The sequence below is a fragment of the Sinocyclocheilus anshuiensis genome, unplaced genomic scaffold, assembly GCF_001515605.1.
Source record: "Sinocyclocheilus anshuiensis isolate Anshui unplaced genomic scaffold, SAMN03320099.WGS_v1.1 scaffold417, whole genome shotgun sequence".
NCBI classification, from domain to species: Eukaryota; Metazoa; Chordata; class Actinopteri; order Cypriniformes; family Cyprinidae; genus Sinocyclocheilus; species Sinocyclocheilus anshuiensis.
In genome coordinates, this window is record NW_015537953.1 from 56,487 (window position 1) to 82,713 (window position 26,227).

A 26,227-nucleotide genomic window follows, 5' to 3' on the forward strand; every position below is an offset into this window, starting at 1 on the left:
AAGTTTAGCTCGTGATGCATGCCGCGTCAAAGATATGTCAATTTACGGCGATCCTTGTTTGTTGTTATTGGCTTCTGGTGTTATATTTGTTCTCTGTTACTTTTTGGAATTATTAGTATTTTTAAAATGCAATAAAGCATTTTTATGTTGCTAATGACTGTGGTTTGTCTCTGTTTCCAGTGCGCCCATGCCATATCTGGTCGGAGTTCATCTCAGCCTTTTAGAGGTACGTCACATAAATCCACTGTCAGCAGCCGTTCATCATCCTTAAAGTGTTTTACGAGACGTTTGATCAGAAGCTCTACTGCTACCAGTCGCAGCTTTCCGATATTACATAAACCATCGTTATTTATTTACTTTTTAACTCCGGGTCACTTAAAACCAGCCGTCCCTCTGGATTCAAACCATCTGAGATGATAATAATGCCCATCTACTTTGATGCATCATCGCCGAGCGCGGGGAAACCTACAAAAATTGACACATTGTTTTTTTGCTTTTTATCTCCCGGGCGCCCATGAGAAATGAAAGAGCCAGAGAAACAAAGAGATGGTGCGTTCGGTTATTGAGAAATGGCATGTTGGTTGGAGGTAGACCTATAGCTTCCGCCATAGCAGCGACTGTCAAAAATGACAAACCAGAAATGTTTTACACACTTGGCTGTTTCCCCCACCTGCACTGGAGGAATAATTATTGGATTTGTCGCCACTACCGTGACTACCATTGTGTGGAAGCATTACACCGCTCAACTCAGTGGTGCTTCATTCAACATGCCTGAATAGTTTTATTATTTGGTTAGGTATTATGTATATATTTAATAGTTAAAATAGTTGCAACACTGTCACAAATAAATACAAACATATAATGAAATAAAAAAAACGTTGTGTGTGTGTATATAGTGGGTTTTCAAAATTATTTATCGATTACTGATATCTGTAATGAATATTTTGACTCTTCAAGAATGATTCTGTGAACCTTTGTGGCTGCATATATGAATTTGGAGTAGGTTTGTTTTGTTTTAGAGAAAATAACTCAAAAGCTTCATCTGGTTTCATTTATGAGAATCTGGTTTTTGCATTGTTAACTCAGTCTATTTAAATCTTGTCTGCTTAGTCTTTACGTATAGGTTTTGACATTGTTGAAGGGAAAAAAAAGTATATAATGTGCTCTGAATTTGTCTGGAATTTAACACTGAAAATTTATTTTAGCCTCACTGTATTTTTATACAGCAAAAAAAAAAATGTTAGTTTATACAAATGCTTTAAATAAACTACTGTTGAAAAGAGTATTTATACATCACATATAGGCTATTAAAATGGTTACAGGAAATAGGAATAGGCAGGGTGGTGTGTAACAAAGTGTGTTGCGTTTGCAGAGAGTAAAGAGCAGATCCCTGGAGGATGTGGTCATTCTGAACGTGGACACAAACACCCTGGAAAGCCCCACAGACGACCTGCACAACCTGCCCAGTGATGTGGTGAGTGTTCCTAAACACACACACACACACGTTTACCTAGAAATCTACGGTTTTTGTATTAACCTAATTACCTAATTATTTCTACAGTTATTACTATTGAATATTAAAGAATAATGTGCATTTTTAGAATTAAAAAACAATATTTACTTAGAGCCCTTCTTCCAAATGATGACATCCCTAGATGTTCCCAGAATGAGGTTTTGTCAAATATATATTTTTATAACATAATTTTTATTTAAAACTAAATAGTTTTTTTTTTTTAATTGAAAAAGAAAACTTTTTAAAAAATGTTTTTAAAACATAATATAAAGTATATAAATTTAATATAAATATAAAAAATAACTTTGAGGACTTTGTTTCCCCTAATTTTGCTTTACTTTAAAGGTAAAATTGTTCCCAGAAGTTAGTGAAAGTAAACCTACACACACTCACACACTTACATTACCGTTGTCACTCTGTTTTCTTTTGTTTTAAGCCCACTGTATACACACACAAGAACATGATTGTCATTTTCTCCCGTTCTCTTCTTGGAACGACTTTGTTCACACATTTAAACAAACTGTCTTTCTCTGGTCAGAGGAACACACTCTGTCCTCTCATCATTAGCAGACGCAGCCGCGGATCCCCAAAAACCGCACTCTGTAAACTTGCCCCGTGACGTTAAACGGCTGTCGCAATTCGCCAGCCATCTCTGTGAATTTCAAACTCCTGCCTTCATCTCTCTTTTTTAAATTTTTTATCTTTTCTTCTTTCTGCCTGCCCAGTGGCACATCTCTCTAGAAGTCCTGGATTTTCTGAAGGCGCGGGGAAGAAGGGGGCCAATTATTAGATCCTGCTTTTCTGCCACCTGCCAGCGCCTTCTCTCTTTAATTAATGTTTAGATGGCACGGTCAGTGCAACAGGAAGTGCATCCAGCGTCGGGGTCAGAAACACGTCTGTCATCTGTCCTTTTGAACATAAAGAAATGTGTTTATGGGGGGTTTTTTTCTGCCGTTCTTTTTTCTGTCCCACTGGGGGGGTGCTTTAACACTCCTATATGACTCGGTGGATCCCGCTGCTGTCTGTCCAAGCAGAAAAAGCCAGCCTGTTCTGTTATGCCATCTCAGCACTGGCATCCCATTTGTAAATTAAATTGCAAACCGAGAGCGTCATAAAAAAAAAAAGAGTCGGGTCTTTTGAAACTGACGGAGGGGATAGAAAAAACCTCTTTGTCTTCGTAGCGTGATAAATTAAGTGGCAGCTCCATGTTTGCTTTGATCCTCTCGCAGAATTTTTCATTGACTAATGATAGAACGTATTCTGAATATCATGTTAAATTACCCCACCTGAATGTAAATGTCACCTACAATAATATATTTATCACCGCAAAAATTCATTTTTCTCTCCCTCCGGTTATCATACCTTTGGGGATATTAAAATTCATAACTCTAGGAATATGTTTAAATCGAGCAAAAGCTCTGGGTTTATTTTTCTTAAATTGTCTGTCACATGGCATTTGCTGAAACTGGTGTTTAAAAAAAAAAAAAAAAGGACAAGTCGATTCAATTTAATTGAATCAATTAATTTGATTCACTTTTTTATTTTCGTTATTTAAATACACATTTATACATTTATTCTAGCCTCAAAAAAAAATCAATGCATTTTACAACTATAAAGCAAAATATAATGTAACTGACCCTGGAGCGTTTCTTTTTTCTTTTCTTTCCTCCCAAGTCTTTTATTGATTCAAGCCGAACCTTTTGAGATTCATCTAATTAAGTGTTTGAAGGCTTTTTTTTTAACCATGTGGACTTTATTATTCGGGGAGTCTGACCACTAGACCCTCTCTCAGACGGGTCAGGGGTGACAGTTGTCCTGAATTACCTGGCCCTTTTTTCAGACGGGACCCTATGCTGTGCTCTCCGCTGTCTGTCACTTAATGGCAGTTTTTCCCAATTTCACACATAATATTTTAGATTTATTGACTATTAGAAATGCTACCACGCCAGTAGCGATTCCGTGCCGTGCAAACCTACGGATTTTACAAATCGAGATAATAATTGAGAGGATGTGGCGAACGTTCGAGAGTGATTTCAAACATGCCTTTTTATTAGAAACATCAGATGGGACGGGGTTGAAAGTTAACGGATTGTGTTTTTGGGTCGCGGTTTTAATCACGGCGCTTTTTGAAAGCGTCACACGAAGGTTCAAAATAAATTTGATGCTTTAAATGTTACTTTTTAGTGTCGTTGAGTATAAAGTGACTTTGTGATCCGACGTATATATAAATATTGAAATAAAAATCCCTTTCATGTCTTTTTAGTCTAACTTTCTTTTGCAAACTAGATTTTTATTTGTATTCGAAGATATTTGTTGCTGAAGTTTTCTAGTTGAATTTATAAATATTTAGGAGATTTTAATGACGGGTGGTTGTTGAGTTTGCAAAAAAGCGAAAAAGAAAAGAAATCATGTTAAAAGGAGAGTTTGCTCTCACACACATAAATGAAGGTGTTTTCCTCCTCCTTAAACATTATGAAATGGTTTCTTATTGTTTTTTTTATTTATTAAATTATAATTGGATTTGGTAGCAGAGTATGGGGTGTTTACTTGTGCAGTCATTAAAACTCTCTAAAAATAGAAAATTATGAATCCATTGTGCTACCAAACAGCGCTGGAGTCTTATTTGGATGCGATTCTCTGTGTCCTGTGTCAATCCTGAGACGGTTTTGATAAAATATTCCTTTTGACTTTATTACTTTTGTTCGAGTTACGCCAGATCTATTGTTTACTTTTCTTTGCTGCTCGTGTCATTCCAGTTGTCTCCCTTTTCGTCTCTTCCACACAACTTATATTTGTACTTCCTGCGTTTGATCGTTTACGTTCTCAATCAACAGCGACAATTCGAGTTTGCACACCCACCTCGTGTATATTAAGCTACCAAATGAAGGTTAACAAATTAATCAGAGAAGAGCGCCTCCTCTGAGATCAGCCAGCGTGGTGTTTAATTGGGATTCGAGAGAAAACAAAAACAAGCACTACATCAGCTGACACACCAAACAATTACTGTTGGGGGAAAGTGGGAATGTTACGTTCTTCAGCACTTGTTCTGTTTCCATTCTGGAGCCTCTTAAAGGATCAGTTTGTTGGGCCGTAGTGTGCGGGACAGGTGGGGCTCATTTCCGGCCCGAGTGGACTAATGCAGTGTCCAGCCCTCAAGGCACCGCCGTTATTAGTCTGTTGATGAACAATAACTGTACTTGATTGGCGCTTTTTTGCTTTAGACTCTGAAGGCGCAGTGTCAGACTGAAATCAAATGCAGATGTTTTAAAAATCATTCAAATGTACTTTTCAGTCAGACTTTTTAGCATTTTAATGCATTCAAAAGTAAGGAAAAATACATTTTGGGAGGGTTTAATATTTGTATTTTTTACAGACTTGCTGTATATCTTCCACATGCCAAAATCAAATAACTTGCGCTTTCAGCATGCTTATGTTAGCATATGAAGTAGCAGTGATTGATGGAGTAATTTGCTTTGTGAATGCTAACTAGTGAACACTACTGAGTTGTCATTTGTATTACTGTTTCTTTCAGTTCAGTTCTTATTTATGTATTTTGTAACTGTCTGATAAATGTCACATATTTGTTTCTTTTTGTTTAAATGTTAATTTTATATTAAGTTTGCCATGTTATTTCTAATATTATTTATTATATATATTCTATTATATATTATATTGTAATGTTTTATATTATTATATATGTTTTTATTTTAAATGTTAGCTGTGCATTAAGTAAGAGACACCGTCCTGTATTTTATCAGAAAACATTCCTAATTTGTTTGTTAAAAAGTTTTATTTTATATTAAGTTATTTTAAATGCATGTTGTGTATTAATGAAGAGGCACTGACCTATATTTGATCAGAAATCTTTTAGCATTTTTGACTGATGCCTGTTAAAAAGTTTTATTTTATAAGAACCCTAGTGAAAAATAAATATACTTAAGTGTATTTGAAAAGCATTTATTTCATGCCAAGTATACTACAAATACATTTTCATATTTATGTACTTAATAAAATGCCCTGCAATTGTACTTTTAGTAAACTAAACTGGTATACTTAAAGTCTGCTCATTTGGAACAACTTATTTTGTACTTAATGCACTTTAATTGTGCAGAAGTAGTGCTGAAGACCAATTAAAGATATACTTAGTATATTTGATTGTGCTAAAGTGGAAGTATACTTCAGGTACACTTTAAATATTTTGCATTTAAAGACCGGTATTATTCAAAGATCATACAATCCTCATCAAAAGTGACATTAAAACACATTTTAGACTTAATATTAAGAAAGTGCATTGTGCACGAGTAGTACACCAAATAAAGTTTAATTATAATTTTTATATCAGTAAGTCTCAAGTTATCTGTCAGTAAGTATGTTAATAGATTTGAACTATACTTAGTATAAAATAACTGTATTTTAAGTATATTACTTTTTTACTAGGGAAGTTTATTTATTTATTTGTTTGTTTGTTTTGAATGTATGTTGTTGTATATTAAGAAGCCACCGACCTGCATTTTGTCAGAAATCTTTTGGCATTTTTGATTGATGTCTGATAAAAAAGTTCTATTTTATACGTTTTTTTTATGTATTTATTTGTTTATTTTAAATGTATGTTGTATATTAAGAAGACGACACTGACCTGCGTTTTGTCAGCGATCCTTAAGCATTACAGTTGAAATATGCTTTGTCTTTGTCTTTGTGTTTTTCTAAAAGGATGTGAGAATTCACTCAGCGTGTACATATACTTTTCAGCCTAGTGCACATCAAAAGAAAGCAGAAGATTTTCATATGTATTTCTTTTTTCTTTGTAGTCCTCTAATTGCCTCCCAACGGCTTTCCATCCCTGGACAGAATCCTTAACAAAACATATTTTCCCCTCTGTCTTTAAAAAAAAGAAGTCTTTCAGCCATACTCCGAAAGGGTCACAGTGTAAACTGACGATATCGTGAGCTGATTTATTTGCATAATTAAATCATTGTAATTCTTTACTTTAATTCTTTCTTTTTTTTTTCTCCAAATTTTGATAAGTTCTTGTGTATTTTAGGTCATTTTTTCAAGCTCTTCTTTATATGTTTTTTTTTTTCTCATACAATTTTAAGTAATAATATAAAAATACGACATTGTAATATGTACAATTCACTCTAAATAGTCAGGCTGCAAAATCCATCAGATCTCGGTTTATAAGCCTGGCAGAAGAAGTGTAAAATATATGTGTGAGGATATGCCTGTGTGTAGCACCTGTCTGCGGCTTGTCCAGTTCAATGAATTAAAATCCCTTGACCATAAACAGCTCAGCTCTCGAGGAGGGCCTGTGTGTGTGTGCGAGCGACTGAGCGTCTCAGAAGTGGTGTTCTGTTGAAACTCGAGTGTATAATAGAAGCCCACCGCAGAGCAGATCTCCATGGTCTCATCCTTTAGAGCAGGAGACAGTGATGCACCTGCTAATTATCATCTCCAGCTGGTGAGTTAAATGGAGATCTGTTTCCAGGGCCACCTCTGACCCCGTGCTCTTTACTTGACGCTCTTCAAACCCTGTTGGGGAGTCCATGCAGTAGAGTTTAATGAGGCCCTGTGTTTGCCCTCCGCAGGCTCGGCGAGTCGGAGGCTGCACTTTCATCCTCTGCCATCCTCGCTTGATGTAAATTGAAAAGATCACAGCTATGGGGAGAAGACCTATAGTGGAAAGGCCTCTCTGCATAGATTATGAATATCATAACTCAACATAACTCATCTTTTCTCCCCCCTCCTTCTCCACCTCCTACAATAGCATAGTTATAATTGGACCCAATGGGGGAGTCTCCCTTTGATCAGATCATAGGCTGTATGACTTTACACTAAAAAATGTCACTGCCAAATAGGTTTATCACCTGTAGAGCTAAGCTTCCCTCTGATGCCCCCCCGCTCACATCTCGTTAACGTTGCTCAAAGTCTCGTGGTTAATTAGTCTGACTGATCAATTATTGGCCACGCTTTTGCCGCCCAATTATTAACTTGAAGTTTATCACCGGCATTGTCTTTTTGTGAATCTGTCTGGTTTGTGAATCAAATATTGACAGAGGGCAAATTGAAGTGTAATGTTCATTAAGAAATTCTGTTTATTTGAGAAAAAAAAAAAAAAATATATATATATATATTTAATTAAATGAATAATATGCATTTAAGATTGTAGAATATATGTCAATGATTATATAATTGAGTTATTATATATATAATAACTTTTTGAAAACATATGTAATTTAGATATAGACATTAAATAATTATTAATTTAATGTTTAAGATTTTTAGAAAATGTAAATAATGTACAGGAAGAAATTTATCTAAGTTTTTCTTAATTAATTTTATATATATATGTAATATGCATTTACGATTGTAGAATATATTTAAATGATAGATAGATGGATGGATGGATAGATAGATAGATAGAGATAGTTTAAACTTTTTGAAAATGTAATTGTTAAAGAAATTAAATTATTTTTAAGAACATTTTTTAGAAAATGTTTAGAAAATGTGTATATTTATTTATAATACAATTTTTTAAATATTTATTCTCTATATATATTTTAAATAATTTAGAAAATATTTAATGTAGAAATATTTAAGTTTAAGTGATATTTAAATTACTACATATATTTTTATGTTATACAGAACAGGTATGTTATGTATGTTATATAGACCTATTTAAAAAATTCGATGTATTTTTTATTTAAATAAATCTAATGTAATTTAATACATATTAAATATTATTAATAATAAATATTAAATAGTAATTGTTATTATTATTATTATTATTATTATGATATAATATTATAGTTATTTAAATCTGGCTTAAAATTTTAATTATTAATATTAATGAAGATTTTTAAGTCAGATTTAAATGACGATATGTTTTTATTTTATGGATACGGTAGAATTTTTTGAAAAAACTATAATAATTTAAAAAATGTAACAAAAAGACATAAAAATAAAAACAAATGTAATTTAAATACACTGTAAACAAATTAATTAATATTTTTAAAGAAATATAAATACATAGTCTGAAATCTTAAATGTAAAACAGAAATAGTGAAGACGTTCTTGTGCACAACCTTTTGTTTTATCTCCTCTTATTTACCCACTGGGTATGCTGCACATTCTCCTGAGTGTGAGTGGCATTTTGCTTTCTTTGATTCTTCAAATATGAAGACTGTTTAACGGATTGTTTGGGGAAAGCGAGAGAAGTGAGGGGAAAAAAGACAACGCATGAACATGAAATATTAATATGGCGCCAACTTTACATAAACATAAAAGCACTTAGCCAGTGTGAATATGGAGATGACACTTGTTAATTTAGCGCCGCTAAACTTCCTGTTTGATGCTTCTGAGTATTCGCCACATCAGCTCAGGGACGCTGTGAAAAAGAGGCACGTCCCAATAGAGACGAATAGAACAAAAGACAACAAAAATGCAATTCGTTCTATATGGAAAAATGCCACAGTTTGTGAACGGCCTGAATGCAAAACCTCTTTCCACAAGGGTCAGTGATGATTCAGCCAAGTGGTTTTCCTGTGTTCCTAAACCCAGCTGCCTCTTGGTATTCAGCCGATCACCTAAACGCTCTCATTTATGCTCCTCACTTGATCTTCCCTAATGAAGGAAGCTAAACCGATTATTGATATGCACGCTGCTCGGTGTGAATTGCAGGCGTGCAAATGAATTGCCAGCAGATGGTTATGAGCGCCGCAGCATACGTAATCAATTTGGTTAACCTTACATTACCTGGATCAAGCACCGCTTCATGGTTCATCCCCATGTTTGTGCACCGCTGTGTCTCATGACAGGCTTGGATGATTCAATACAGAAGGCTTGGGAGTATGGGGGATATCTATCTATCTGTCTATCTGTCTATCTGTCTGTCTGTCTGTCTGTCTGTCTGTCTGAAGGAAGCTAAACTGATTATTGATATGCATGCTGCTCAGTGTGAATTGCAGGCGTGCAAATTAATTGCCAGCAGATGGTTATGAGCACCGCAGCATACGTAATCAATTTGGTTAACCTTACATTACCTGGATCAAGCACCGCTTCACGGTTCATCCCCATATGTTTGTGCACCGCTGTGTCTCATGACAGGCTTGGATGATTTGATACAGAAGATTTGGGAGTATGGGGAAAAATCTGAAGGGTACATGCAATTCAGATGATTTTCCTTGATTATTTTATTTATGAAGAATGCATTTATATACAAGTATGCAGATTTATATTTGTTTATGGAGTAATGACAAAAAAGGTAACATTTCAAAACAATTTCATGTGTTTATTATGTATTTATTGTATTTTCAACAAAATTATATAATAAATTAAATACGTTTAAAAATTTTCAACATAATTTTCTTTTAAATGTAGTTAATTAATGAATTTAGTTATCTTTTAAAAAAATGTCTTTTTATTTATTTTTTCAAAAACGTTCTCTTTGGGTCATGCCATTTGACATATGACAACATGAATTAACCTTTGCTCTCTCTAATTGTATACTATTTTCAGCGAACGTTTAAATAACTCTAAAAATGTCAAGTGCTTTTAACATCAAAAAAATTACAAATTTTACTATATTTTTATTCCCAGAGTCATTTTGATTTAACTTGAATTAATAAATTAATTATTTTTTAAAAATATTATGACATTTTGCATCATAAGTATCTCCGTGTTCTCTTTGATTCATTCCATTTGACATATGACAACATGAACTCTCTATAATTCCCTGTTTTAAGATTTTCTTGTCACATGACAAAATGTTTTCTGCATATATATATATATGTGTGTGTGTGTGTATTTTATTTTTTTTCTTGTGGGTCAAATAAGTTCGCATTTTGAATGTACTGTTTTTTATGCTATTTATTTTTTTAATGTCAAGTGATTTTAAGATTAAATAAAACATTTTTATTAATAAAAAGTCATTCATAAATGAATTTTTTCATTCATTAAAAATATAGTAATAATTTTTGAATAGAATTTTTTATTTATTTTAATTATTGGTTATTATTATTTAATTTTTTTTCCTCAAAAATATTATGACAATTTTATTATGAACGTCTTGGTGTTTTCTTTGGGTCATGCTATTTGACATATGGCAAAATGAGCCAACCTTTGCAAAAAAATTTTTATTATTTTAGAATTTACTTTTTTAGTGAGACTGTGTTGTTCCACCTTTTTTTCTTCAGCCTCACAAATATACAAGAACAAAATTAATTCAAAAATCGAAAACATGTTCATCAGTACCAAAGTCTTTAAAAAAAAACTACTAGGCAGCGAGTGGCAGATGACGGTAGTGTATACCATGAAATAATGAAAGTATACATATGTCGAGAGATTTAGAAAGTATCTGGTGTACGAGGCAAAAAAAGCAAAGGGTACGAGAGCCCAAGATTCCCCGCCAAAGTCATTTTGCTCTGCGGCCCCATCCCTGCATACAGCACCATCGCTTCAATTAACAGAGCAGCAGGTGCTCTTGAGAGATAGAAGGCTTTTCTTTATTTCTTTCTCTCTTTTTTTTTATGGTGGGGGGTGACCTGTAAATGTGACACTTCACACCCTGAATGGGTTTGCCTGTTCCTCCACCTATTTCAGAGGTGTTAATTTAACTCTCTCTCTCTTTCACTCCTTCAGGTCTCCAGTCTGAAGAGTAAGCTGAAAAAGCAGTCGACTGCTACAGGCAGCGGGGTGGCTCGGGCCTTTCTGCATGCTCAGGCTGCGCTGTTTGGCTCCTATCGGGACGCCCTGAGATATAAACCAGTAAGACTGTCGCTCTTCACTTCAAGTTCTTTGCAAAATATCACCTTATCATCACATTATCAACACTATGTATCGTCTTGATACATAATACAATAATTGCCATCCTGTGAGGCTTTTTAGTTCAACATTTTTTATTTTATTTTATTTTCATGTTGAATATTTCAGATAAGCCTTAAACTAAGAAGTGGCCGGTTTTTATTTTTGAGTCAAAGCCATTTCAAGACACAGAAAGGCTGAAAGAAAGGGAAAAACAGGTGCAGGGAAAGGTGGGCCTGTCTGCATAGCCGAAATGTCAGATGTTGAAAAGCCCGGACAGTCTCTTTGAAGTCTCAGGCCCTTCGTGGTCTTCTCAGACCCTCTAACTCCTGAAATGTGCCTCTTGGTTTCATGAGTGGCGTTGAGGAAAACAAAGTGCGCTCTCTGTTTGTCAAATGTGGCCACCTTTGTTGGCAAGGCAGAGAGTAATTGGTTTGTGTAGACCCACAGAGCAAAGATACATTATTGATGTTTCAACGGTTGTGCACAAACTGTCTTTTCGCCGCTAGAAAAAAATACACACACGCTCGAAGTCAAGTCTGCGCAACTCTTAGCCTTCAAAGCGGTGCCTCAATTGAGCACATTGTTTGCAAATCTACATGGAATTACTGCTGTTTTTATTCGTTTTTTTTTTTTTTTTTTTTTAAGCCCCTCATTTCATTTGCTTCACATTTGCTTTAAAACACAAGCTCAAATACGGAGTGCTCTTTTGACAGTCGGCCCTATAGCTCATTAGGATTCTGAGAAGTCGAACAATTGAAAATCAGCCTTTGTGCTGCTTTATTTTGATTAATATTTCACTTTGTTATTACTGAGACCAAAAACACCCATCTGTCTTTGAAATGACAGCATTGCAGTGCTATTTAGCTGAAAACAATGCATTAGTTGCAATCTTTTATTATAAAATCAGTAATTTATGCATCATTCCTCCTGCATGCATCTGAAATGCGATAGCGGTATTTGATTTTACACATCCAGCATTACTGTCATGTTCTGCGATAATGGCTTTTCTTCTGTGTGCGGCATATCTAAAGAGGTTCCTCCATTTGCAACGAATCATCTGTGTGAAATACCGCTCTGCTTTATGAAGCCCATATGCTTTCCCATCAGCGCCTTAGCAGAACGGCAACATCTAACTGAGCTGTAAATGAAACAATGCAGGGAAATCATAATTAGCTCCCATGCAAGAGTCGGCAATCATGGACTTATATAGGTCACTGTAGTGCGATACCTCATGGGACTCTTTTTTTATTGACCCCCAAGCACCAGGAGTGATGGTAACAAATGCGTAGATAAGACAGGTTTTAAGCCACGCCATTTAGCTACTGTGAAAGTGAATTATACAAATGTATAATTGGATTATAATTAGATCAAAAAAGATTGAGACTTGTTTGTTCTGTTGATATACATGTAATCACACTCAATTCAATGTGATAATTTAAGTAGGAATGGCTTTACGAATATTTAGCATGTTGCGTCTCTGTGAAAATTGTTAGTAAAACCATTTTATTATTAATAATAAATTATATTTATTTTAAAAATTATATTTAAATAATTAATTTAAATACAACAGTTTATGTAACAATGATTTTACGGACAATTTACATAGAAACAGACAAACGATTGTGAAAATTGTGTGGAAAACTATTCTTCACTAAAATAGTCACAATGCGATTTACGTAGGAATGTACGTAGGAATTACGATAGTGTTGGGCGATATGGTCATTTTTCAAATCGTCATATCGCCAGCCCGTGAGATCGCCGATACACGATATTATCGTGTGTGTGTGCGTGGATGGGTGGTGGCAAGAGAGAAACTCTCTGTACTTATCATAGGCTATTTCATAACTATGTGGTGTTTTAAACCTTACGGGCGCGCGAGAGGGAGCCTATGAAAGCACCAATAATCGAAATAATATACTTTCAAACATACTGATAAACATGTGTTAAATATAAAAATATTTAAAACAGCTATTTCATATATATTCAGATAAAACAGTCATACATCGCTATTAGGACCGTGTGTCCTGTGACAAGTTTGCCGCATCAGAGCACGGACGTTATCAGTCTAAAAGGTCTGCAGTCAACGGTGAAAATCAAAAGTAGATTTATTTTAAAGACCAACAGTTTAACACTAAATATTGGACATAAACGAACACGTTAAATATAAACGTATTTAAAACAGGTAAGTTCATATATTTGGAGTAAAGTTAAATTGAACGGATACATCAGTCATACAGCGTTCAGGACCATGCGCCCCATGACGAGCTCAACGCGCCACCACAGAAACAAGGATGAGATGTGTTCTAACATAACTGTGGCGTTAAACTCAGTTAGTGAGGGCTCGGTTAAAATATTGCAATATATAGACCATTCAGATTACTTGTTAAAATGCAATGAAATACCTTATATCAGCAGACGATGTAGACAAGTTTGCCGCATCAGAGCACGGACGTTATCAGTCTAAAAGGTCTGCAGTCAACGGTGAAAATCAAAAGTAGATTTATTTTAAAGACCAACAGTTTAACACTAAATATTGGACATAAACGAACACGTTAAATATAAACGTATTTAAAACAGGTAAGTTCATATATTTGGAGTAAAGTTAAATTGAACGGATACATCAGTCATACAGCGTTCAGGACCATGCGCCCCATGACGAGCTCAACGCGCCACCACAGAAACAAGGATGAGATGTGTTCTAACATAACTGTGGCGTTAAACTCAGTTAGTGAGGGCTCGGTTAAAATATTGCAATATATAGACCATTCAGATTACTTGTTAAAATGCAATGAAATACCTTATATCAGCAGATGATGTACGTCTGTGTTTGTGGTTGGAGACTCCTTCACCGGCTACAGGCTCTAATCCTTATTTGCGCGAGTGTGAAATGCGGTGCTGAAGTGAAATAGCGGGGCAATTTGATAATAATAGCCGAATTATAAAGGCAAACCAAATATTAATAATAATAATAATCATTTCATACATTTATAGGAGAATGAGCCTAATATCGTCTTGACTATCGACAAAGACGTGATATCGTCGATATCTCTGACTATCGTCGATGCACGATACTATCGTCTATCGGCACAACCCTAAATTACGATTTACAAAGAAACAGCAGAACACATTTCTTTAATTATTCATAAAAAACGAAGTGTCACACTCAGTTCAATGCAACGATTTATATAGGAATGATTTACAAAAACAAATGATCTATAAACAAGCAGAAATTATTTGAAAATTGTTTGTAAAACTATACTTGTATAAAAAGTTGCATGCAATTAAATGCGGCGGTTTAATGCAAGCAGTTTGTCTTTTTTTTTTTGTGAAAATTATTATAAAAACTATTCTTCATAAACAGTCACATGCAATTCAGGTCAACAGTGCAGTACAACTTTTTTTACATGGTTGCATTCAACTTCAACATTTTTACATGGTTGCATTCAATGCGACAATTCAGTAAGAATAGTTTTATGAATAGTCCACAGAAAAAAACAAAAATTTCTGTGAAAACTGTTCTTACATAAATAGTTGCATTCAATGGAACAATGTAATACTGTAGGAAAAGTTTTACAGTTTTACAGTTTACGTAGAAACAACCAGAACGAAGTTTTGTGAAAATTGTTCTCAAAACCATTCTTACATAAAAATTTGCATTCACTGTGACAGTGCAGTGCAATCTGTATAAGAATAGTTTTACAAATAGTTACGAATAGTTAGCATACAAGAAGATAGAATTTCTTTGAAAACTTTGTTAATTAACAATTGTAAAATTTATATTTATATTCCGTACAATTTATATAAAAATAGCTTTACAGATAGTAAACATAGATCCAAGAAGAACAAATTTTTACATAGTTGCTTTCAACGCGACAATACAATAAAATTTGCACAGGGAAGGATTTATGAACAATTCGCATTGAAAACTGTTTTCAACCCCACAAGCCACAGGATCTCAAATCTTTTCTCATTGACGCACACAGACGAAGTGCGGGCTCCCAACAAGCCTTAGTTCTCTCCTGGCAACTTTTTTTTTTTTTTTATCCATTCATGTGACTCGGAGAGAAAGTGAAATGATGTAATTGATTGCAACGGGTGATGATGATAAACAAGCGAGCGCAGTCAAACAAAACATCTGTCTGCGAGTCTCGGATGAAGCAGCACTGTTTGCAGCCATTTTAGCCAATAGCGGACTGTCTATAGTCATTAAAGTGAGCTTTCTCGTCCCCAGGGAGAGCCAATCACCTTCTGCGAGAAGAGCTTCGTGGCACACCGCTCCAGCACCATGAGAAGTTTCCTTGAGATGGCCGTGAACCTGCAACTCTTCAAGCAGGTAGAGTGGAAACGAGTGGAAGCAGTTTTCCCCCTCAACCATAAATTACTTTGCCTGTTTTGGGCTTTTTTTATGATTTTTATATAAATACGTCTTCAACATATTGCACAGTAACTCTTAGGGAATCTTGCTTACACTTGAACCAACGCTCCCTCCAGCTATATTTATGGCCATGATATCGAGTCTCTTTCCTTCCCCCTCCGCTAAAGTCTTAATTTATACCCGGAACGAGCTCATTTAATCACATCTCCATCTTGATGCACCATCCGCCTAACGTTCCCTCCAAAACCCAGATAGTGACCAGCAGTTCAAAGACATCTCCACCTCCCGCCCTTGCAGTAGCTCCGGGAGAGGCCTTATCTCCAACTTGGCCATACTGCAAAAAGCCAGAACCGCTGTGCCCCGTTCTGACCATGAACTACATCCGCTTGGAGGCCAGCCCTGCCTAGAAACGAGTAAAGGCTGCCAAGAGATTGCGGGGGAAGTCTGTCAACGACGACCTGCTTTCTGTCTCCAAACTCCCCCCACCCCCACGTCTTCCAGCGCCTGATGCTAACTCACGATCACCCTGCCAACGAGAGAGAGCTCGCAGCGCTCTGGCATCTCCTCATTTTCCTGTCTGCACGGGTCCGGTTAACCAGTTCTTCCTCCAGACTCTCATCACTACCCCCTCGAAACCTTCAGACACAGCACTGTTGTTTTTTTCAATGCAGTGTAGTTGCATTCAGCATATTTAGTTGCTTGGAAACGTTTCCCCAGCTAGCGATACTGCCTTTTGTTCGTGTCATAATTGAACTTGAAGATCACAAAGCTTTTATAACACATTATATACAAGAAGTGGAAGAAATGTTCTTTGACTAGACCCCGTTTCGCGATCCCATTTTTTGAGAGCGAACTGTGTGCGGAAGCGTTACTATGAATTCCCCCTTCATTTGAGGTGTAACATAAAGCTAACATAATAATAATGGTCGGAACCAACTGATTCATTCGTTCAACTTGGGTGAGCAGCATTGGAGCCTACTCTCTATGGCTAAGAATCATCATAATTGTTGCGCATTCTCATTGGTTTGTTTGCCCAAGTGGAAAACTGTATTGTTGCTGCCGGATCTCGATGAATGAAAATCACATTGGGTCCCACTTTATATTAGGTGGGCTTAACTGCTATGTAATTACATTTAAATTAATCATTTAATACAATGCATTTATTTTGTTCACACATGTTTTTACATTGTACTTGTATTGTAAAAAATACCTGCATGTAATTACATCTGTAATTAATTTCTGTAATTGCATTTATTACACTGTTGACCCGTCCCTTACACCTTAACCCTTAAACCTAACCATACCACCAAACCTGTCCCTAACCTTACCCGTATCCCACCTTAATAGCAGCAGTATAGAAAGGCCACCTAATATAACGTGGGACCTCACATTGTGCTTGATGCAAACTCTACTAAATCCAATTAAAAAGCCATACCATCCCTTTTTAAAGACGTAACCACTCGCCACTGGCGCATGGTGCCACATTCAACAATGGATGACTTCAAGGCAACATTGGCTGGAAAGATATAGAAAGAACTTATAACTTCATTCACTAATATAGTTTTATACACTTGCAATGCATTTACCCTGAACATACCATTTTGCAACATTGATATAACATTAAAAATTAAAAAGTGCCATTTTAGTAAACAATCAACAATAACTCCATCATCAAGTGTTTGTTCCTAGATACCCATCTTTAAATATCCCCCAAAACAATCAGATAGGTAGAAGCAGTGTCCAATTAATGGTACAACAGTGTGTCTGTAACCAGATACTGAAGGATAAGGTTTCGGATAGGTGTTAATTTAACCTGATCACATGCTGTAATTGGGCTGTAGGGTGGCTGAGGCTGAACCCTGTGGGTCTCATCACTCATTAAAGAAACTGTAATGAAGTTACCCTGTAGCAGAGTCCAATGAAAGGTGCTGACCCCTAGAGATGTCCTTACCCTGTTACTGGGACATCTGGGACCTGTTCTGGCCCACTGTTACTACAGTGGGCCCATTAAATTAATGTTTTCAAAAATGGTTCAAAAATCAAGAAGCACATGTGATTTGTTAGTGATGTGAGAGAGAGAGAGATGGAGAGAGAGAGAAGCATACACTCTTAAAAATAAAGGTTCTTTATTGGCATCAGGGGTTCTATGAAGAACCTTGAACATCCATGGAACCTTTCAAATACAGAAAAGGGTTCTTTATAGTCGAAAAAGTTTCTTTAGATTTTTAAAATGTTCTTCAAAATGGTTCTTTTAGGAAACAAAAATGGTTCTTCTATGGCATCACTGCAAAAACGCTCTTTTGGAACCTTTATTTTCAAGTGTATAAGCATTTCAATGTATGTTTTATATGCAATATGAAATAAGTTATATACAGTATTTCTAATGTAAACATTTTATACAAATACATATGCAGGTATGTGCTGCTAAAGTATAAAAATAACTGTTTTAATGCATACATACAAGTATTTGTCTGGTACTTTTTATTAGATGTTGAACAAAACAAAACATTTTCAAATGCATTTATTATTTAATCGTTTTTAATTTAATCACAAGGTAAAATAGTACATCACATAGCTGTATTAATGTTGGAAAATTAAACTATGGGTAAACTGCAGATCCTTAATGTATTCCTTGATTGCTTTTATCCTTTAACTTTGTTTTTGAGTTTATGGACCAAAATAAATTAAATAAATATGTATAGCGGTAATATAAAATTATGGTTTACAACAAACCCATATTTTCTTGTTCATATAGCATTGTTCAAATTATTAAGGTGCTCTATATTGTATCTTTTTTGCTTTTATATCTTCATATAATGTTTTATTGTTATTCCTGATATCGTTATTAAATCTATTATTTATCTGTAGTATATTTATTCCGTTTAATTATTTAATTAATTTATCCTTAAAATACAAAAATTTATTTATTATACATATTCAATATAAGTTCCCACATCCTTCCTTAAATTTAGCTACCAATACTCAAGTGGAGGTGACTTTTTCATTTGCTTTGACATGCACTATTCAGATTTTGTTCAGAAAATATATTTTTAGGAAATATATTTTATATATTTAGAAAATATATTTAAAATCTAGTTATCTATCATTTTGTTTCCTTTTTTTGTTACACTTAGAACTAGTTTCAAATAAAGTTTATCTTCATATTTTGGAAAATAAAATGTCATAGGCCTAGTTTTAATAGGCATATTTATTAGATCCCTTTTATGTCGTCTACGTGACAAGAGAGGAAATTAAACTTCCCAAAAGGCATTGCTCACACAACATTCTCCTCTGCCATGTTAATCCATCATCTGATGTAAATTACACACCGTGACCACGTCTGGAGCAGTCTAGATGGAATTGTTTTGGTGTTGTTCTCCAACCCCCTTCTTCCTTAATAACATGTGATACTTTAATTTATGACGGCAGTTCATTGAAGGCAGACTGGCCAAATTAAACGCAGGAAGGGGCTTTACAGACGTCTATGAAGAGGAGATCACAGAGGGGCGCTTCTGTAGAAGTGAGTGCCACCTCTCCATCTTTCAATGAGTGAAAACACACTTGTATGACTTTTACTCTCAGGAAACAGTAGCTATAATAACATTAGGCATTGTGCAATGTACAATTTTAACAGAAGGAGCCAAAATTGAAATTTGCTAACCTTCTTCTGTGAAAATAAGAAATATTGAAGAAGGTCCATACTGCTCTTTTCCATACAAATAAAGCAAAAGTGAGCAGTTGTCAAGCTCTAAAATAAAAAAAAGCTCCAATAAGAGACATTTTATTTTAAAATTAGTTATTCAAACTATTTTTTTTTTTAGTAAACAAAGCTGTTTCACTAAGTCGTAGATTTGTATTCTTTTATTTAAAAGTTGTCAGATTCCTTCTAAATATTATTTATAATCTGTTGCACTATGAATTAATAAAAAAGGAAATCATATATTTCTGAATATACATACACTGCTATTCAAAAGTTTGGGGTTGGTAACATTCTTTGCACAGTCGTCTCTTATGCTCACCAAAGCTGCATTTGTTTGATTAAAAGTACTGTAATATTGTGAAATGTTGTTTTTTTTTTAAATACATTTTAAAATGTAATTTATTCAAAAAGCTGCATTTTACAGTTCATTGTCATATGACCCTTGAGCTGATTTGGTGCTCAAAAAAAAAAATAAAAAAAAAAAAATAAATAAAAATAGATATTTTCAATGTAGTACATTTTTCTTTGATGAATAGAAATTTCAAAAGACAACATTTATTGAAATCTTACTGACTCCAACCTTTTGTAATATATCTCGTGTATTTTTTCTGAATAATATTTTATCCTGAATTTAATATTAACACTCCCATGCGGCACTGTTTTCTAGGTAATTCGAGGTCTTATCAGCAGTGGATTCACACCAAGATGGTAAGCAGCAGGCAATTATTCGTTTTTCTGCTCATAATGTTAATGTTAATTTCGGCTGAATTATTAAGCCCAAAGCAGCTGAGCGCCGTTATTATTTCCTGTTAGTTATGAGGTGATGAGACGTATCCAGTTGAGCGAATCGCTTGAAAGTGGAGATGCGATGCCAGGGAAGATGGTGAAAACTGTGGCGTGGGACAGTTAAGATGTTGAGACAGGCTTGATATGATGTGACAGCCAGTCATCGGAGATGACACAAGACTTCTGGCAGGAAACACAGCCATTACTCGATAGATTGAACAAAAGAAAAGCCCTCTTTTCTTCTCTCCTCTGCTGTCTTCCTCTCACCTCTCTCCGCGCTGTCTCTCGCGCCTGTTTTCTTTTTGACTGTCTCTTTGCGTTCTCTCCCTCCCTTCTATCCATCAGCCGGAGCCGAATTAGTTCTCTGGAGTGCCTTTTTCAAAAGGTTTTGTGTAAAGTTCACATCCTCTGACTGACACAAATCCATAAGAAAGGGCCGCGGCGCCGTCATGTCGGTCAAGGCTTTGGGATGTAAACTCGGCAGCATTCGGCACATTTCAGAGGTTTAGCGTGTTAGCCTTGCAGCATTCATCTGGTAAAGACCGATGTTACCCAGGAACGAGAGATGAAATCAGACAAGAACAAGAATGAGATCATCACTCTCTGGTGCCACACTCGTATAAAGGGACTAGACCTGGTTGATAGTTTTTAATGGCAAAGGTGTTTCTCATTGCTTTGGGGCAAAACAAATGTTTTGACTTGAGGAACAAGGTGTTTATTCAGCCGTTAATGATTTGTCACAGTAAATGTATGTTTATTTTATGTGAGATAATATATATTATATAGATATATTCTCAGCAAACTGTTCTCTTCTCCATAGCGGCAGAGGGCAAAACCGGTCGTGAAAAACCTTCAGATGGTAAGTTCTGACCTTGGATTTAACAAAAACAACTCCATATATTTGCTGTAATCAAATGTGGGATTACAGTATGGTGCTTTATTTTCTCTCATGTCATTCCAAAACTGTATTGTTTTTTCATCTGTGGTACATAAAAGATATTTTGTTGTATATTATAACATATGTTGTGATATACCTGTATAGTGTTTTTGTCCATACAATGGAATTAAATAGGTACCAATGTTGTTTGGGTTCCAGTGTTTAAAATATCTTTTTTTTTTGTGTTCCATTTACCTGATTTTTATAACCTTATTAATTAGTGTTCCAGTTGCTAGAAATATGAGTCTGAAATCCTGCATGTCCCTGTATCAATCAGAATTTTGTGTCTTTGGTCAATTGAGAAATTTTGGTAAACACAATATTTGGAATATTTGATAGTTTTTCCTTCAAAAGTGAAAGTGGTCTACATTTAGCAATTCACCGAACTCTTGCAATGCTGTTGATAAGAACTTGATAGATAATTAAGTTTGAATTAATTAAAGTTGATTAAGTTATTGTGTAGAAGTACTAAGCCTAAATATGCGGTCACATTAATGAAATTTAGTCACAATTTTGCCTAAATTCTGTCAAAATTTTGCCAAACTTTTAATGTTGAAGATATTTTAAAAGTCACCTTCGAACCATGCAGCTTTCTTTGGGTCAACCCGATGAATCTGCATGACTAAATCGAACACGAGAGAAACCTCCATTGCTCCTTCTGAATCACTTCATTTGCAGTTGCCTTGTTCCACAAGTTGTTTGTCTTCCTTTCAACCTGTTTTATCACATCAGCTAGATGATATTGTCTCTACTATGAAGTGTTCTGGTTCTAAGTTAGATATTATTCCTGTACGTCTTTTTAAGGATGTTTTTTCTACTATTAGTCCTATTGTAACAGCTATAGTGAACAGCTCTTTAGCTAAAGGTGGTGTTCCAGCCAGTTTTAAACATGCAGTTGTGCAACCTCTGCTGAAAAAACTTCAGCTTGACCCAGCAATGTGCTGTAACTATCGGCCAATTTCTAAGTTGCCTTTTATCAGCAAGCTTTTAGAGAAAGTAGTGTTTTCACAACTTCAGTATTTTTTTGATTCTTTTAGATAAGTTTCAGGTTTTAGATCATTACACAATACTGAGTCAGCTCTATTGAGAGTTACAAATGATATGCTGCTTTCTCTGGATTCAGGTGCTTGTGTTGTGCTGATATTGTTGGACCTGAGCACGGCATTTGACACCATTGACCATAACATTCTTCTTGATCGACTTTTTCTGTAAATTTAGGAAATTTTTCCTCATCCTCTCTGCACCTGTCTTGTGTGGAGTGCCCCAGGGATCCATTTTGGGACCTTTACTGTTTTCCCTTTATATGCTTCCCTTGATGCACATTTTTCAAAAATACAGTATTTCATATCATTGTTACGCAGATGATTCTCAGTTTTATCTACCAGTAAGGCTTGATACTGCTGTTTCATTTGATGTATTATTGAAATGTGTACATGATATTAAGACATGGATGTCTAATAATTTCCTGCAGTTAAATGAGGATAAAACTGAGGTTTTAATATTAGATTGTCCTGCTGACTTGTCTCCTGCTTTGGAAGCTCAGTTAGGTCCACTTTCAACTAATGTACGCAAACAAATAAAAAACCTTGGAGTGATTTTTGACTCTTCTCTATTTTTTGATAAACAAATTAGTGCTGTTATTAGAGCAAGTTTTATTCATTTATTTAAATCGAGGATTGATTTTAAAATTCTTCTGTTTGTTTGTAAGGCATTGTCTGGTTGTGCACCAAGTTATATCTCTGAACTTCTTGTGCCATATTGTCCTGCTAGGGCACTTAGATCTTCGAGTCACTTGCTTCTAACTGTGCCACGGTGTCGGTACAAATCAAAGGGTGATCAGGCTTTTTCTGTAGTTGGCCCCAAGCTTTGGAATGGTCTCCCCTATCATGAGATCTGCTCCTTCTCTGGACAATTTTAAGTCTAGACTCAAATCTTATTTTTACTCTTTAGCCTTTGTATGTGTGTAGTTGTTGTTTTTATTAGTAGATTTGTTTGTACACTGTACAGCACTTTGGATCAATTTATATTGTGTTTAAATGTGCTTTATAAATAAATGTTGTTGTTGTTGTTGCTAAATTTTGCCAGGCAATGGTAAATGTGACCATAGCCAAAGACTATAGATATACAAAGACAGTTCACTCCTGTTACTTATGAATGGGAGAAACTGCAACATGCAGTATGGCAGAATATACCCCGCCTTCTAAATGAAAGAGCCAATCGCTGATTGGTAAAATGATCACGTCACTGCAGTGGCCGTTAGAAACTCCGGTTCCCATAGAATATGTAATTTAATTGTGAGTTCGGCAAAAAGTTTTTGAGATTTCAGGATTCTCCTATTCTTTTAGATAGGGCTTGGTCTTGGATGCCTGAAATAGCTGCCCGGAGGCGTTACAAATATGGTCGCCGAGTAAACAAACTTTCCTTGAAAGGGGCTTGCTGCAGCTTAATAAATAGCAAAATCAAATGACTTTCCCTCTTATGTGCCACATAGAAGATATTTTGAAGGTATTTTGAAGAATGTGGTAACCAAACAACCTTGGAGCCCTTTGACTTTCATTGTATGGAAAAAAAAAACGTGAGGGTGAATAAATAATGGCAGAATTTTTCAGTGAACTATCCCTTTGATGTGATTGACTTCTCTGTTTTTTTAACATTTCATTGTTGGTTGTGGTTTGATTTTTCCCAAATTTTGTAGTTCCGCTATTGAGTAGCTTTTCTCTCTTTTGAAAGGCCAAAGATCATGCAAAACGGAAAATACGCGACATGAAGGACAAGATTACACAAAAGGTGAGTTATTCAGAGTTCTCATCCTGTCAGAACCAAATATTTTGTGCATTCGAAAGCATCTACGATCCCCAGAAATGCTGTCTGGATAGGCAGCTCACAGTCTCTCACATTCACACTCATACAGGCTCATGCACACACACTATTTAAGATGGATCACGTGACTTCACCCATGGCTCGCACTCAGGGTTTTAAATGGCTTGTGAAACCTGCTTAGTGCTTTGTTCGGGAGTGTACATTTCTAACAAGTGCGCCTCTGGCGATGGCCTGTCATGTCAACCCCCCTCCCCAGCACCACCTTTCATATTTTTTGCATATTTCATCAGTGAGCGAGTGATTTCTTCAAAGCTAATGTAACGAGATGTATGTTTCCATAACACTGATGTCTTTGATAAGGCAATTGTGGTGTGAACTGTCAGGCCAGGAGCTTTAAAAGGCGGCCCTGAGGAGACAAGACCTCTCACAGTTGATACGCTGCTGCTGTCTGTTCAGCTTCAGCTAAACCAAAACAGATTTGAACAAGACGGCGCTCAAATGAGTCGGTGTTATTGGGTGTGCCTGCGTTTGTATAAATAATCATGCAGTACAAGGCTCAAAAGGGCTTGTAGCATAGCAAATTGCACACAATAAAACCGGGTACAAGTATTGTGTGATTTTCAGCAGGATGCTTAAAAGAAGGAAAGGTGTTGTCACATTAGGGCAATTTCGCCTAAATTTCACAGGCAAAAAATTATCATCAATGCGTGAAGCACAGCGTTTGTAGAGACGTCACTTTTAACTTTAAATGAAATAGGGATGAAATCTGTATAGGGCACTTCTTTGCTCTCACTGGACTGGATTTCGCCCACAAAATTTCTAAGATTTTGTCTGTAAAATTTCAAAGATTTTGTCTGTAAAATTTCACAGAGAAACAGTAAATGTGACTGCACCTTAAGTAATGAAAAAATCAAATGACACTTTCTGTGGAACACAAAAGATATTTTGGAAAATGTTGGAAACCTTTTTGAATAACACTGATGAATTGCACACAATAAAAATTAGTAAATATTAAGAATATTAAGTATTTTGTGTGATTTCAATACTAAACAATTTTTGTTGGTGAATGCAAAAAAAAAAAAAAGACTAACGACTAACTTAAAAGTGAGTGAAATCTGTGTAGGAAACTTTTTGATCTCATGCTAAGCTCCAAATCATGTGGATTCCTATTGAAATGTTCTTATTGAAAGATTTTGCCACAGAGCAATGATAAATGTGATTGTACCTTAAAGGGTTAGTTCACCCAAAAATGAAAATTAACACATTTTGTCAAAAAAGCCGGTATTGTCCACTTTCAAGGCATCGCAAACAAACTTTTAATATGTAAAAAAAAAATACGTTCAATGAACTTTAATTTTGTAAATTATCTGTATTTGTTTGTTATTAATACTTAATCAAAACAATCCAACTGCAGTTTGATTGATATTACTTGGAATGCACAATAATAAAAAAAAGTGATTTCTGAAATTAAATACAAATGTTTATCGGTTTATCGGTAAAAGAGTTATCGGTTTTTGCAAATGAACCCTTCATATTTTGAGAATGTTGGTAATCAAACAGTTGATGGTCCCCATTGACTTCTATAGTATTTCTATCCCTACTGTGGAAGTCAATGGGGACCAACAACTGTTTGGTTCTTCAAAATATCTTCTTTTGTGTTTTTGTGTAACATAAGAAAGAAACTTATTCGGATTTGGAACAATTTTCATTTTTAGGTGAACTATTGCTTTAATAAATGACAAAATCAAATGACTTTTCTAGCAACGCACACTGATGAATTGTGCATGATAAAAATTAGTATGTTTTAAGAGTATTATTTGAGATTTATGAGTTTCCCTCTCTTTTTTGTTTGTTTGTTTTTTTGTTTCTCGGCAGGGTACTTAAATGGAGGAAAGGTCCAGTCACATAGTGAAATTTCATGGAAACTTCACAGAAATTTCACAGGCAAAAAAGACCCAATGTCAGTAGTGAATTCTGCGTAGAGAGCTTCTTTACTTTCACACGAACCTGCCGATAGCGCAAATTCCTATTGAAATGATCCGATTTCGCCCCCACAAATTTTCGTAACCTTAAAAATGGTTAAAATTTTTAAAGAATGTAAAGAAGAAACATTGACAATTCCACCCAGTAAAACTGGGTACATATTAAGAAAGTACTATGCATGATTTCACAGTTTCCCTCTCTCTTTTTGATTCTTGACAGGATGCTGAAGAGGAGGAAAGCCCGTACTGTGCAGGTTCTCCCACCAGTACTAAAAGCCTCTCACCCAGGAGACTTCAGAGGAAAGCGGTGAGC

The 26,227-nt window shown here is 35.3% G+C and overlaps 1 protein-coding gene across 1 annotated transcript in view; it reads left to right on the forward strand.

Annotated features, from left to right (window-relative positions):
* The window catches only part of LOC107664901 (DENN domain-containing protein 1B-like), a 93,652-nt gene that overhangs the window by 53,409 nt on the left and 14,016 nt on the right, over positions 1–26,227 (forward strand). Inside the window, exons 11-19 of the mRNA XM_016455589.1 lie at positions 181–226; positions 1,373–1,474; positions 11,150–11,275; positions 15,546–15,647; positions 19,119–19,209; positions 20,057–20,097; positions 20,996–21,034; positions 23,843–23,899; positions 26,135–26,221. Coding sequence (XP_016311075.1) covers positions 181–226; positions 1,373–1,474; positions 11,150–11,275; positions 15,546–15,647; positions 19,119–19,209; positions 20,057–20,097; positions 20,996–21,034; positions 23,843–23,899; positions 26,135–26,221 — 691 coding nt within the window. The remainder of the gene's footprint in view (positions 1–180; positions 227–1,372; positions 1,475–11,149; positions 11,276–15,545; positions 15,648–19,118; positions 19,210–20,056; positions 20,098–20,995; positions 21,035–23,842; positions 23,900–26,134; positions 26,222–26,227) is intronic.